Source organism: Bombyx mori, chromosome 9, assembly GCF_030269925.1.
Source record: "Bombyx mori chromosome 9, ASM3026992v2".
Taxonomy (NCBI): Eukaryota; Metazoa; Arthropoda; class Insecta; order Lepidoptera; family Bombycidae; genus Bombyx; species Bombyx mori.
In genome coordinates, this window is record NC_085115.1 from 1,010,164 (window position 1) to 1,026,758 (window position 16,595).

General features: G+C 36.9%; 1 protein-coding gene across 2 annotated transcripts; it reads left to right on the forward strand.

Annotated features, from left to right (window-relative positions):
• Positions 1-2,204: 2,204 nt before the first annotated feature.
• Positions 2,205-16,289, forward strand: LOC101736750 (membrane alanyl aminopeptidase-like). Of its 2 annotated transcripts, NM_001279394.1 has the most exons (15): positions 2,205-2,224; positions 3,256-3,712; positions 5,265-5,423; positions 5,636-5,950; positions 6,223-6,406; positions 7,547-7,788; positions 8,856-9,045; positions 9,912-10,104; positions 10,610-10,710; positions 11,113-11,289; positions 12,274-12,458; positions 13,232-13,399; positions 13,804-13,947; positions 15,259-15,328; positions 15,783-16,283. In NM_001279394.1, exons 2-15 carry the CDS (start codon positions 3,258-3,260, stop codon positions 15,990-15,992), a joined length of 2,793 nt encoding a protein of 930 aa, NP_001266323.1. In that variant the 5' UTR covers positions 2,205-2,224; positions 3,256-3,257; the 3' UTR covers positions 15,993-16,283. The 2 variants fall into 2 exon arrangements, with proteins under 2 accessions (NP_001266323.1, XP_062525938.1); XM_062669954.1 differs by lacking the exons at positions 2,205-2,224; positions 3,256-3,712 and adding an exon at positions 4,353-4,371 and having other exon boundaries at positions 15,783-16,289.
• The last annotated feature ends 306 nt before the right edge of the window (positions 16,290-16,595 follow it).

Genomic DNA, 16,595 nt, shown 5'->3' on the forward strand with positions numbered 1-16,595 from the left:
TGTTACTATACTGAGACCTTAGAACTTATATCTCAAGGTGGGTGGCGCATTTACGTTGTAGATGTCTATGGGTTCCAGTAACCACTTAACACCAGGTGGGCTGTGAGCTCGTCCACACATATAGGCAATAAATAAAAATAGGATCACGTGAAGTAAACATTTACTTAGAAAAATGAAATATATATCTCACAAAACTTGAGTACGCCACTCGATACGACCCGACTGGCCATTAACTTATTCCAGTCTTTATAAACTTAAACACCGATATCAATACGGAAAATTGAAAGATGTTCTATATGCTTTATCCTTAACCGACAATCGCAATGTTGTCGTTGAGAACTTTTATGTACTTTTTTATTTTATTGCTTAGATGGATGGACGAGCTCACAGCCCACCTGGTGTTAGGTTACTGGAGCCCATAGACATCTACAAAGTAAATGCGCCACCCACCTTGAGATATAATGGCTGCCCCGCCCTTCAAACCGAAACGGATTATTGCTTCACGTCAGAAATAGGCAGGGCGGTGGTACCTACCCAAGCGGAATCACAAGAAGTCCTACCACCAGTAATATTTGTGCATATACATTATAATATGTACATATAATATTTAAAGACACAACAGTCGGTCTTTTGATACACGGGCTGTTTAAAGTCTGACCAGAGAAGGTCTATTTAGACCTAAATGGAACGCATATTTGTAATGTAAATAAGTCGCATACATATTATATATAAATGAGAAAATATTGTAAACACAATATGAATAAAAATGGTAAAAATATTAGCAGTCCAATAGTTATAATTATAGCTTCAGCAATAAGTCTAAATATTATAGTATATTGTACTTCCTTGGAAAGAATATTAATATTATGCCCTGCACTAAAGTATTCTTACAATGAAGATAAAGTATGCAATCATCCTGACATTACATGTAAACATTAGTCGGCTGAGTTAAGACTTATTTAAAACAGGGATCACATGTAACATTATTGTCTTTATACATTTCTTAATATAATTTCAATTCCGACAAAGAATTTTAATGTCAAAAGAAACGAAAAAAGTTATTAAGACGTTACTTATTAAATCATTACTTATTAAAATTACTTATACTTAGTAAAATTATTATCCCGCAGGTACTAATTTTTATAATGAAATACGTACTTAACAAATGTTCACGATTGACCTCCACGGTGAAGGAATAACATCCTGTAATAAAAATCAAAACCCGCAAAATTATAATTTGCGTAATTACTGGTGGTAGGACCTCTTGTAAGTCCACGCGGGTAGGAGCTACCACGCTGCCTATTTACTGCCGTAAAGCAGTAATGCGTTTCGGTTGGAAAGGTGGGATAGCCGTCGTAACTATACTGGGACCTTAGAACCTATATCTCAAGGTGGATGACCGCATTTACGTTGTTGATGTCTATAGGCTCCGCTAACCACTTAACTTCAGATGGGTCGTGAGCCCGTCCACCCATCAGTATATAAATGAAAGAGCATACAAAAGAAAAATCGGTCCCCAAATTATCTGTTTCAAAACCTCTATTCTCCATTTTCACATACGCACGAGTTTCCGTACGTTGCGGCGGAATTAGCCCTCGAAGTTAGAACGACAGTCAATTAATAGGTTTTCAATAATAGCAGTCAAATAATTTTTCAAAACCTTTTTTTGCGTAGTTGGGTGGAAGAGTTCACAGCCCATCTGGTGTTAAGTGGTTACTGGAGCCCATAGATATCTACAATGTAAATGGGCCACCCACCTTGAAATATAAGTTCTAAGGTCTCAGTATAGTTACGACGGCTGCCCCATCCTTCAAGCCGAAACGCATTACTGCTTCACGGCAAAAATCGGCATTGTACTGGTACCTACCCGTGTAGTCTCACAAGAGCTCCTACCACCAATAATTACGCAAATTATAATTTGGCGGCTTTTGAATTTTATTACACGATGCTATTCCTTCAAACAGGTATCTGAAATGACGCTTAGAAGACCTCTCAGCGTGATTGTTATCACACGAAAACTATAATACCTAATTCCGAACAAGGAGTATCAAAATATTCGTTCGACAAGTAAATACAGCGACATAATCTAGTCGCGAATCGAATAATATTATCGCTGACAAATGATAAGTAGGCACTTAAGATGAATCTTATCAGTTGCAGTACTCAGATCCTTTTACAGACGCTAGTTACACAGTACATCTCGAGTCGCCGTCATCATATACAGGTTTGTTATATTACATACAATCAATTGATCATTTATATTTATATTAATTATCAAAAAAATAATATTCATTATCGAATTTGAATTAAAAATCTCACGTACATTTTATTAATCACAAATCTTTTTAATACTTCAAGTAAAACCTAAACTTACTCTAGGATAATTAATTATTTCTGTTACTTATGTGAAAAGTATGCTGGAATATGTAATTCTCATAAGAACTCACCGTTCATAATGAGTACAATCATTTTGATAACACAATAAATTAATTAATTCGAATTAAATATTTGACTAAAACAACTGAGGTTACTATACTTATTTGTAATCAAAACTATACAAATTGTAAAAAAAATATATTTTAATAGATATTTTTATACAAATACATACAAATAATATGCCTAAATATCGATTATCGGTAACCTGATTAAATAGACGATATATTTTAGAAAAATTCGTTAGTATGTATAAGAAGGTGGTATTGTTGTATGTACTATTAGTATTTTTAACAGTAACCATAATTATTAAAATCAATACACCTTGATTTTAGTTGGTACATTGATATTATGTGCAATGAGTAATAATTTAGAAGCAACAAGCATTTTCTTGTCACGTTACTTCGAGCTAATTTGAAAAATGGAGAATTTAAAATTAAATAAATGCAACTACCTTAATCACAGTAATAGTGGTCTGTACTGTGAATGGACATCGTCTTAAAGACATGTTTGATTAAAAGTTCCCAATTTTGAGTCACTGATAAAGATCAAATTAGAAAAAAAAGGTTATATCAAGACTCTGTTCCAAATATGTTACAAGTACTTTAAATATTTCTGATAAATATATCACCATTTACACTTTGAAATTATTAATAATTTAAAGTCACTAAATTATAAATTGATTGATTGTGTTGAGTACCTTTTGAGAAATAAGTACCTACTTTTTCTCTTGGAATGATCCTTTACTAACGATATTAACAGCAAACCTTCATCAGTGAGATTAAAGGAAGATAACTGCCCTGTTTTCTTTTCCTTTTACAGATATGCAACGAATATTTGTAATAGCAATAGCATGTCTTCTAGCGAGGACGTCTGGTACCGACACAAATTACAGACTGAACACTCCAATAGTACCAAAAGCGTATACAATTATCATTACACCATACTTTGACACCGGTGACCGCAATGCCTTTACGTTTGATGGAGAAGTCAGCATCACGCTCACCACGACAGCAGTGACAAAGCAAATTAAGCTACACTCGGAAGATCTGAATTTTGTCGCTGACAATGTAACTGTAAGTGGTGCCAGTGGAGATATAGCATTAGCTAACACGGAACCGCTTATCTTTGATGCAAACTATACGTTTGTTTATATTAATTTGGCGTCGGAATTACAAGTTGGCGTAGAGTATACACTGACTATTTCGTATAGGGGACCTATACGTGAGGACTTGAATGGATTTTACAGGAATTATTACTTTGAGAACGGCGTTAAAAAGTAAGTGTAGTATTGTCACTGAATATATATTTACATTTTATGTAGTTTAAATCGTTAGGGCTGTTTGTTTGTCTGTTAATATTTCTGCACGTTTGAGTCGCCGCACACAAAATGAACCTCACGATTATGATAATTGGAGAGATATAAGAATGAAATAATGTTTTTACAACCGATTTATTTTTAAGTTGAGCTCTTCCATAAATTGATATAATGCAATTGGGACTCTGACCTCATGTTTCACAGATTATATGTCACTTTTACACATAAATACATATCTATATCACTTATGTATATTATCAGTATGTCCATAATATGTGCGAATTATTAAAGTGCTATCTATGTATTTCTTACGTAACGATCTATTTGACTTAGCCTTAGAGTTTTAGTACTCTTCTTTAACTATGTATGCATGATAAACTATGATAATTGAATATTTCAGTGTGCATCTCAAGAGCCAATTTAATTGTTTTATCTGTGTTCTTAAAGATATATGTGCGTTCGTATCTCTTTATTTCTCAATATCATAAATACATGTTATCTATCTGATGTATTTGACGATTTTGATCGACAATTTAAAGTGTTCTTTCAGTGGAGTAGTGATGCAATACGTTAGAAGTCCCTCAAGTTTATCTAATACAAAAATCCTATGCTTTTAAGTGGTAATAGAATAATTACACAATAATTATAATGTTACAAAAAATCTTAAAACAAAAAAAACTTAATTTTGAGTATTTTAAAATTTGCTTTTTTCTCACAAGACCCAAGGCCAAAGGGTTTTGTATATATGGAGTAGGATACGTTGTGGAGCATGTGCGTAGCCACGTTCCTACCGTATCGTATTTATGCGTAGCGAATATATAAAACATCCTGGCTTAAAATGTAAGCTTTAAATGTTTTACTGGTGGTAGGACCTCTTGTGAGTCCGCACGGGTAGGTACCACCACCCTGCCTATTTCTGCCGTGAAGCAGTAATGCGTTTCAGTTTGAAGGGTGGGGCAGCCGTTGTAACTATACTGAGACCTCAGAACTGATATGTCAAGGTGTGTGGCGCATTTACGTTGTAGATGTCTATGGGCCCCAGTAAACACTTAACACCAGGTGGGCTGTGAGCTCGTCCACACATCTAAGCAATAAAAAAATAAAAAAGATAGGCTAAGGCAGGATGAGCGTTACATCTGGTAACAGGAGCTCGCAAATAGAGCCATTTAAAATACAGTATCGGCATAGATCTCCTCCCATCTTTAGATATTAAGTTAAATTCTTAGTTGCATTAAAACAATGGCTTTGTACGCTTCAGCCCAATGAGGGTGATCGCTTCACCGCATAAATAAGAAGCTACCAAATCCATTACATTAGCAGGCTTTAGTAAGAGTTTCATTAATTTCAATTTTATGTTTTTTGTAATCGATATCCACCACAGCATTTGCGCTTTCTGGCCTGAGACTACCGAGATGCATGCATGATTTCGCTTAATGATAACGATAATAATTATTGAAAAAATCGAATATCCCTAATTTGACCTATATTTAATGATGGATGAGTTTCATTTCAGATGGTTGGGCGCGACACAAATGGAGCCTACACACGCGAGGAAGGCGTTCCCATGTTTTGATGAGCCTGGTCTTAAAGCCACTTTCACCCTGATTGTTGACCGACCGCAAAACTACAAACCCTCCTTGGCTAACACTAAGCTGCAGACTACAGTGACCCTGTAAGTTAATGAGATAATCAATTGACTGGCCAAGTTCAGTAAATAGTACTGTGAGGCACAAGTAAAATCATAATCTAAAAAACCCTAACAAGTAATCGATCATATAATTATTACACATCGAATAAATAATGCGTCCAAATGGAAAAATAGTTCACCAATTCTGTAACAAATAACGTATTTTCTAAACTACTATAAATATCACCTTTTTGCAGGTCAAATGGTTATGTTAGGGAAGTATTCTACCCTACTCCGATAATGCCTACTTATTTAGTGGCTTTTATGGTATCTCAATTTGACGCAGCCCTAGCTGACTCTACAAATGGAAGAGAGTTTGCAGTCTACACCAGACCAGAGGCAGTTAACCAAAGCTCTTATACGTTTGACTTCGGCACCAGAGTAGAGAAAGCTTTGAGTGATTTTTATGGTATCGACTATTACTCAGTTGACAGTAATCTGAAGCTGGATCATGTGGCTCTGCCAGATTTTAGGGCTGGTGCAATGGAAAACTGGGGTTTGGTCAAATACAGGTAATTTTTTTCTCCATCTATCTGCCCAAACAAATTACCGAAATAAATCCGTAAATATTTCGTTTAGGCAACTTTTGAATGGAAAAGGTACATAAGATTTTGTTTTGGCATAGTTGGTTGAACAAGTTAGTGGCCCAGCTGGTATTAAGTTAGCTGATGATCAGGACGCTATTCAAAATATAGAACTGATTTTGATTAATTATCGCTAGTCATCTGAGCTTATCTTATCTTAGCTTAATATTGGATCGCTAACTGCTAACCTTACTTTGTAGGGAAGCATTGCTCCTATACGTGCCAGAGGAATCCACCCCGTATTACAAGTACAGAGTTGCTCAAATCGTAGCTCATGAAACCACACATATGTGGTTTGGTAATTTGGTAACGTGTCACTGGTGGAGCAATACGTGGCTGAATGAGGGCTTTGCCAATTACTTCCAAGATTACATCACTGCGCTTGTAAGTACAACGTTTCTGCATGTTTTTTATTATGCAAAGCTAGTTAAGGAAGGTTATTTTTTCTGGTCATAGGTCGTTTTGCAAGATCGTCGGCGTTGCGTCCTGCTGTTTTTGGTGTGAAGTAGTCGTGTATTCGGGCATGAAGGGCAAGATAGCCCTTAAATATAATTAAGACTTGAGGCATATGTTTCAAGGTGGATGGCAACATACATGATGTCTATGGGTTCCTAAAAGTTATATCTTGTAGACTGTAAGCTAGTCAATGCTAAAATATTTTGGATTTATAATTATATGGCGAAGTTTGGCTTCTTAGATTGTTTCAAAATTTTTCGTGTATTGATTAATTTAAATACGAAATATATATTTTAGTCAATTCTGCCCAATACATATAATATAGATTTTTGAGGACGTGTCTTGTGATGAAATCGGTTGAAAGATTCTTGTAAACATAATATTCTCATGTTAGTCGTATGTATATACTAGATTACACATTTATATAATAATATTTGCATCTTAAATAAAATACTAAGATACTACTTAACATTACAACAAAAGGTTGTAAAACATCAAATACATAAAATTAGTCTTGAAATTAAATTTTCATATTTTTTCATATGATACAATAACCTGGAAAGTCCAATAGGTAATACCCCTAACGTACTCGTATCGAGTGGTGTTGGAGTTCAAATCCTGCAAGCACATTTAATTCTGGAAATGTGATGATTGCCTCTAGCATTGATAAGTTCTGTGGGTAACGGACGCCATTTCCTATATTTTTTTTACCATTTTTTTTTACCATTACCATTTACTTTATTTATTTACGATTCAACAAACCTTATGTACATATTTAAAGCCTTCTAGGAGATTTCTCTTAGATCTGAAGCACATATCGAGCTATCGGCTATGGAATGAGCTCCCCTCCACAGTGTTTCCCGAGCGCTATGAAATGTTCTTCTTTAAAAGAGGCTTGTGGAGAGTATTAAGCGGTAGGCAGCGGCTTGGCTCTGCCCCTGGCATTGCTGAAGTCCATGGGCGACGCTATCCACTCACCATCAGGTGTGCCGTATGCTCGTCTGCCTACAAGGGCAATAAAAAAAAAACCATATTTGTGAGTGCTCTGATGCTTTTTCGTATTCCCAGATTGAACCAGAAGTGGGCTCAGCTAATCAACTGGTCATAGGCTCAGTGTATTCGGCCTACGGCGCTGATAATTCTCCGTCGTCGGCGCCCATCACGAACAACGACGTGAATTCACCGGCCGAAATCAGCGGTCACTTCGGGACGATCACCTACCAGAAGGGCGGTTCCGTGATCCGGATGATGCATCATTTCATTGGCGACGTCGCCTTCAAATACGCACTGCACGAGTATTTGGACGTAAAGTAAGATTTTTGGTCTGTTAACTAAAGTAAGTTAAGTCGTCGTGGCCTAAAGGATAAGACGTCCGGTGCTTTCGTGTTGAACGATGCACCGATGTTCGAATCCCAGGCGGGTACCAATTTTTCTAATGAAATACGTACTCAACAAATGTTCACGATTGACTTCCACGGTGAAGGAATAACATCGTGTAATAAAAATCAAACCCGCAAAATTTATAATTTGCGTAATTAATTACTCGTGGTAGGACTTATTGTGAGTCCGCGCGGGTAGGTACCACCGCCCTGCCTATTTCTGCCGTGAAGCAGTAATGCGTTTCGGTCTGAAGGGTAGGGCAGCCGTTGTAACTATACTGAGACTTTAGAACTTATATCTCAAGGTGGGTGGCGCATTTACGTTGTAGATGTCTATGGGCTCCAGTAACCACCTAACAACAGGTGGGCTGTGAGCTCGTCAACCATCTAAGCAATAAAAAAAAGTAGAAAGAAAAGGCAAAGTAGAAGGCACCAGACCGCGTGGAAGGTCGCCCATGCGATGGATCGACCAGATCAAGTCGGCAGTTGGCGGCTGTTTGCATGAGTGTACCAGGCTCAACACAAACCGGGGGAGTGGCGATTGCTAATGAGGCGTATAGCATCTGCCCACAGCAATGATGCTAGATGACGACCACGACCGCTCTGACAAGAGTGATACGACATACGAATACGAATAACCAAAGTATTAATAAAATCTTGTATTATTGATCCTATGTTACACGAATAAAGTGGTAAGATTAAATCTAGAAACGACTGCTTCTTAAACAAAGCATCTCCACGATGAAAATATCGCATTCTGTTAAAATAATTTGTATCTACGTGCAGAGGAAGATACCCCAGCCCACCTATTTGTCATGCAGAGCAGTTGTGCGTTCCATTTCTTGGGGTGGGACATTTGTTAAGGCAATTCGATTCTGATTTTCACCAAATCTATGCCGACATTGACTTTTTGATGTCTATCTGCTTTGGTAATAATTAATATCTGATAGCCCGTGGCCGCGACTGTCGATTAATAGTAATAAAAAACCTCTCAACAGCCGATTCGGTTCGGGATATCCAGAGTTGCTGTATTCAGCTCTAGAGAACGGCGTTAAGAATAACAACTCCTTAGCTTCCTACCCCGGAATCAGCATTACCGATGTAATGAAGACCTGGATCACTCAAGCAGGCCATCCTTTGCTTCACGTCCATGTTAACTACACCGATGACACTGTAACTCTAACTCAGGTAATATTTCCTAATAAGTGTAATAGGCAGCTTGATACATTTACAGCGAAAGCTAACTAACTAAAGTGACAAGTAAGGTATGAAGTCCGATTGATATGACCGATGCTTCTGTTTACTACTAAAGATTCTTTATGAACTCTTTTTATCGGTAAATATGGTAGAATGGTACGTAGAATGAAATATGTCATCTGAAGAAAAATGCCTTCACGAAAGGTATTGTCTATGAAGATCTGAAATAGTTTCATAGATATAGGGGTGGACATGGACAGGTTAGAAATGAACCAAGTTACGGAGGCAGGTGGTCGGATGTTCAAAATAAAAAGACGGTATAGTCTCAAACGAACAAATAAATTATTCAGGACATCCAATCCAAGTTCCCAGTAAGCACCCAGAGGTTTTAAAATACAGGAATTCGGTTGGAAGAAATTGATAAAATCAAAATAGAACCATCAACAGCTTACCATTGCTGTCCAGTTACAGTGCAAATTATGATTTTTGTTTTGTTAGGGCGTTGTTCTTCGTTGTTCTCGTTAGCCCATATTATGTTTGGTATCAGCAACTGAGCAGCATGCTAATTCGTGCAGAAAATTCTAGAAGAACTTGATAAAATCAAATTAGCATCATCAGTAGCTTACTATTGCTGTCCAGTTACAGTGCAAGTTATAATTATTTTTTGTTTGGGCTCTGTTCTTTGGAAGCCCATATTATATTTGGCACTTGTACCGAATCAGCAACCGAGCAGCATGCTATTCCGTGCAGAAAATTCTAGATGCATCAACCTGTTACTCCAACTGAATGGTGTATTAACAAAATTTTTACCGGCATCCTGTATTTTTATATGTAAAGACGCTATTGATTTTTTTTAGAAAAGATTCTACATCAATTCTTCGCACTCATCGAATGAAACGTACAGCATCCCAATAACTTACACGACCGGACAATCACCTGATTTCGAGAACACCAAACCAGTTTTCGTAATGACGGGGAAGACACATGAGTTCCAAATTACAAACATCAGCAAAACACATACTTGGGTAATATTCAACATTCAGGAGACAGGTAATTTGTCTAAAATACCTTAAATATTATTAACTAACTTTAGAACTTATCGCCCTAATTACTATAGTAGACGGACTAAGGACTTTGCAGTCTACCTAATGTTATTATTAACCTATACACATCACATATTGAATTTAGCCACCGGAAACTTAAAGTGGAGATCTCAGATGTAATACATTTTGGCTCTACTAATCTATCGATATTCATTCATTCTAGGTCACCGTCCTCGTCGAACCTGTCGCTTGCGACGAAGGGATCGACGAGCGAATTAACCCATAGAAACAGCCCATTGAGTTTCTCGCCGGATCTTCTCAGTGGGTCGCGTTTCCGATCCGGTGGTAGATTCTGCGAAGCACTGCTCTTGCTAGGGTCAGTGTCAGCAACACTCCGGTTTGAGCCCCGTGAGCTCACCTACACATGTTAGGGTGAAGCTAAAATAGCTCTGAAGGCTATCAGCATAGTTAGCAAAAAAAATACATTCATTCATATGTACTGGTATTTTCAGGTTTCTACAGAGTAACTTACGATGAGCACACCTGGGAGCATATAGGTGGGGCTCTGAAAGGATCCAGTCGAGAAAAAATACATCATCTTAATCGCGCCAAAGTAAGTGACATCTTCTGATAAAATCTTCCATGACATTTATTAATGTTCCAAATTAAAATAAGTAAAACTATAAAGTGGTAATAATACTGAAAACTTCATAAAACATTCGGTACAAATTTTAATCTAAAGCTAATCTAAAATTTAGTGTACTTATGATAAGCATGAGATATTTTTGCATTAATTAATCTGTACAATTAACGCGATGAGATATAAGTTGAAAAGATGTGATTTAATTAATTTGAATCTCATTTTTTAATTAACAATGATATTTCAGTTCTATATATTTTTAATTCAAGGTATAATGTGGTCTATATCCTAAGTCATAAAGTAAAAATCCGCAATTAAGACTGTCGTTTTGGGTAGACCGACGCAGGGTGTTATAGTTTTATGTCAAAATTGCAGATAGTCAACGATCTCTTCGATCTATATTACGCTGATGAGGTCAGCTTTAGTCTTCTAATCGAAACCCTGGAATTCTTAAAAGAAGAAACTGAAAATGCAGTGTGGTTTGCAGCTATCAAAGGTTTAAATAAACTATGGAACAGTTACCTCGGTGATTCCGCTCTGGAAGACATCGAGGTGAGATTTAACTGATCATCAACATTTATTTTTTAACTGCTTCAAATTATTCTTATTAATTTTTGTTTGCAATTACAAAACTGTATCTTTATTTTCATTATTCATTTCATTCAAGCAATGCTTAGCTCTTTGAATGCAATAGTCACCATTAATCATTCATTTGTTTTTCTTTTGCTAGTATTTCGGAACTATATTTGGTATTTTATGCTTTTGCTAATACTAACAAGTGGTAAGACCTTGCGTTAGTCCGCTCGGGTAGGTACCACCTATTTCTGCCGTGAAGCAGCAATGGGTTTCAGTTTGAATGGTGAGGCCACCGTTATAACTATACTGAGACCTTAGAACTCATATCTCAAGATGGGTGGGGGCATTTAAGTTGTAGATGTCTATGGGCTCCAGTAACCACTTAACACCAGATGGGCTGTGAGCTTGTCCAACCATCTAAGCAATAAAAAAAGATAGGACGGTGTAGTACTATTATTAGCTTCTTATGACTGATCAGATGAAAATCCTTATCAAAACCCCACTTAACGAGCGCGTGCTCCAAGCCTCAGTTCACGGACTATCGACAGCTGTTACGGCTTTAATAAACAAGGATTCCACATGACCACTAGCTGCTCTGCCAACAGTAACCGACTATGATGATGAAAGTGCGAACAAAGTTTGTCATTATTAAAAATGAATTGCTGTTCGTTAGTCTCACTAAAACTCGAGAAAAGCTGGACAGATTTGGCCAATCTTGGTCTTGAATTATTTTTGGAAGTCCAGAGAAGGTTTAAAAGATAGATAAATATGAAAATGCTCGGAATTAAATAAAAATAACAATTTATTTTGTTTTCCCTTTAATGTGTCCCCCGTCGGACGGATTCCTTTTGTTTGTTTTGAGTTTATTTTATGCAAAAGTTTAGGTCTTTTATCTATCGATTGAGGCACTACGAAGTCTGCCGGGTCAACTAGTAACAATATAAAATACTATGCTTACAGAGATTAGCGCTGAAGTTTATTGATAATGCTATAACAACGATTGGGTACGAAGTGAGGGCTACAGATGATTTCTCGACACTAACAAACCGACTGCAGTTATTGGAATTTGCATGCAAAATTGGTCATCAGGGATGTATTGAAAATACTGTGTCCGCATTTAAGCGGTTCAAAGATACTGGAGTTAGGTATGATTATTTCTGTAACAATACTAGTTCAGATGCGTGACCTGATGTGCAAATTCATCAGATCTTTCAGTGTTTTGTGTTTGTCTCTGTTTCCCGCAGCTTTTAGCTGTTGCTGTTTAAATTTGTCAATACGCAGATTTAGCAAATTAAGGTACTTTCATTTCACTGTTTTTAAAATGCCATGAGAACTTATAAATACTAATCTAAGAAAGTAAGCAAAGAATATCTAAGTAGGTAAGCAAGTTGAATCTGGAAGGATTATTTTACCTTAGAGCTAATACAGTGATGTTGATGTATTTAAAAGCATTTTAGGACTTAATTACTGAGTGGATATATATCGACGCTTGAAAGACAAACGTGACTAAGCGACAATGCGTGAACTTTACAGTAGACTAATTTAAAGTTGAAATATCTGAAAAAATTCTATTTTAACGAATGTGGCGGTAGTCATTACAGAACACAAGATATTTGACCTCCTGAATCAAAATCTCGCAAATGGCCTGAATCTCGCTTACGACATTTTCAAGATAAAGCGCATATACAACGTTCGGACCGTCGGTCTACCGAGCAATATCACCCGCTCGGTGGAAGATCTTTCCTTTCGTCGCTTAATCCTCCCAAATGAATCTAGCTGTAGGATTGAAATGATTTTAATACACCTAGAAATATATATTTTTTGCGCATAGAATATGGTTATTGCCTATCATTTATGTATAAAGCAGTTAGTCACGTTTGCCTTTCAAGCGTCGATATATATTTTTATTTTGTTATAGCGTTTCGCCAAGTTTACGACCAGTCACCTACTGCAGTGGTCTTCGGTTCGGTGATGCATCCGATTATGAGTTTCTGTGGGAGCGAATGTCAACGACCAATGTGGCTAATGAAGCCAGAGTCATCTCTGGGGTGTTAGGATGCAGCACAGATGAAGGAAGTCTTGAGAAGTGAGCTAATGAATTTGGAATTTTTTGAGTTTTTTAGCCGTCCTTTGGTTTAAATCGAGGAGCTAATTGCAAATTTCCTGAATAACGAACTGGGTACACAAAGTTATCAGTTTGCCAACATGCTCTAAAGAAATCAATTTAATTCAAGTACTTGTATTTACTTTAACAGTAAAAAATAAATAAATAAAAACCTTAATTTTAACAAAAACTAAGGTTGGTGCTTTTTAATTTTTTTTTTTATTACCAACTTGTTTTTTCTTTGACAAAGTGGTCGTATGGAAATTCCCCAATTAAAAATTATACTCAAAATTTAGCCAGAAAAGCATCGAATTTATTATCATATGTTTTGTAGGGTTTTATTAATAATTATAAATAATTGACTATTCATGTACTTGTTATTCTAGATTCCTTTTCTCGGTTAAAGAAGAGAACAGTCCGATAAGGACACAAGATCTGACTGTTCCACTGACCGGCGTCTTGTCTAACCACAGTCATATATACATAGTAATGGACAGCTTGAAGCAGAACTACAGCGCGTGGAGTTCCATGTAGGTTTATCGGTTTTGTTGTTCTCAAATTTTCAACAAGTACTAACACACATCTATACTAATATTATAAAACTGAAGAGTTTGTTTGTTTAAACGCGCTAATCTCAGGAACTACTGGTCCGATTTGAAAAATTCTTTCAGTATCAGATAGCTCATTTATTGTGGAAGGCTATAGGTTATAACATTACGCTAAAACTTATAGGGCCAATAGGACCAAGCGGAGCAAGAATGTTTCAAAATCGGGGTATTTTTCCCTTTTGAGGCTTACGCTAACTATTCCACGCGGACGAAGTCGCGGGCAAAAGCTAGTTAATAATAATAAACATTTATTCTAAACATAAATTAGGTACGAAAAATAAAAACAAAAATAAGAAAGATAACGAGGTTTGGAAAGGGTTACCGGCTCAGCAACGCCTAACAGTAACTAAACAATCGGTACTGCGGCGCTGATCTTCCGCCGGCACCTGCGGAGTGACGTGCACACCAGCATCAGACCGACCAATTGTTAACCGTCTTAGTTAATTAGTCTATCTGGAAATAATCTGGACTTTAAGGCTTTTAGGCTTTAATAGAAAAAAAAAGTTGCACCTTCAAAAATCAAAAGCTAGGGTCAACTGTGTCACAAGTGATTTACCCACACTGTAGAAGTCGTCGTGGCGTAAAGGATAAGCCTCTTAGTGCATTCATATCGAGCAGCGCGACTGTCGGTACCAATTTTTCTAATGAAATATGTCCTTAACGCACGTTCACGAGTGACTTACACTATGAAGGAATAACATCGTGTAATAAAAATCAAATCCTTAAAAAATATAATTTGCGTGATTACTGGTGGTAAGGCATCTTGTGAACTCGCAAGGGTACGTAAAACCAACCTACTGATTCTGCCAGTAAGCTGTAGTGTGTTCTGGTTTGAACGGTGGAAAAACTGTTGCACCAAAGAACTGAGACTTGGAACCTGTATCTCACGGTGGGTGACGGCTTTAACGCCATTGATGTCTGTTGGGTTCCGTAACCACTTATCAGATGGGCCGTGAGCTTTGACTAAGAAATAAATAATAAATAAAAAACACAACTAATACCAAATATCTTAAAACCACATATTTAATTTGATAAGATCATGTAAGAGTAGCTGAACAATGAGCAATGGGGTTGGGGTTCCTTGAAAGGCTAAATTTTCTTTTTCTTTCAAACAATCTACAGCAAATGCTCCAATTACCACATCTGCATGGTGTCAAAACTGAACATCTTAAACGGAGTCAATCAATTTATAGTGTTTGGTATTTAAAAAATTGTGTTAACCTTCAATTTCAGTCACACATCAATGGACACAATTTTAAGCACTGTAGCAGCGGCTTTGCATACAGACGATGATTTTACGGATGTAAGTTTAAGTCTTCTGCAGAATTCGCTTTGTGGTCGAATACTTGCTAATTTGTGGGGCAGTCCTTCAGCGTTTTGGGGTCGTTACCCGTCATTAGCCTTGTTGACGACAAACAAGAGGCACTAATGAATATGTACGTAGCCAAGTGTTTGACGAACACTTATTCGGGTCAGACGAAGTCCTCATCAAAGTTTGCGATAAAATTAATTGCCTTATTCAAATGCCAGTAACCATTTAACACCAAGTGGACTGTGAGCTCATCCACTCACCTAAGCAATAAATAAATAAAAGCTCTTTCCGGGCAGTAAAGGTGAATTTGGGATGAGATGGCTGCAATAACTACTTGGGTTCGTTGACCGTTGAAAAGAATTATCGTATTCACGTAGAGTAGTAAAAAAAAATCGCAGTCGCAAAAGTCGCAATCTTCTATTGACGATCGGTATTTGTTTTTTAGATGGAAACCTGGCTCTCAATTTGCACGGAATGCACTGAACAAAGCAAATTAAGTGCGAGAACTGCTTTGAGTGGCGCTCGGGCTGCCTCGGACTGGTCAAAGAAGCATCGGGAAGAAATAGTCAGCGCTTTGAAGAGCGGATCTTTGGTGAACGCGCCATCTCTGATTCTTTTCATTTTGAGCATTGTAGTAGTATTATTTAAATTTTAATCAAATATCATAATTGAAATAGTTGTTCAGTCAAATCTTATTATTACATTATTTTAGCTAATTCGTATTTATTTTTGTTTAAGCTATTCCTATAGTTGGTTAGTAATAATAACGTATTATTTGTAAGTTTAAGAAGAGATACTTCTCCACTATTATGTGCACTAAATTTCAAAGTAGAGCTGAACGCGCTCGGTTGCTGAAAAATATTCTTATCACTACCAGAGTCGGAGTTTTCATGCTGACGTGAATAATATCTGTAATTTAACTATAAATAAAGTTAATGAATGTAAACAAAAATCTTTTGTTATCATTTTAATTTTAATTTATTTTTAATGACGAACGGATTTACGGTCTATTCGATGATAAGTAACATAATTCACAGACACGACAATCTAAATGTCGGAGACTACTTCGAGAAGTATCGTCGAAGTCCCTACAGTATTGTAGAAAGACAGCATATCCTTAAAACTGGATGACTATTCGACGGCAAACGCCATAGGTGATCCAACTCGAGCAGGCACCAACAATTCGTTAGGATGGGAGGGCCTCTTGTGAGTCCGCATGGGTGGGTACCACCACCCTGCCTATTTCTGCCGTGAAGCA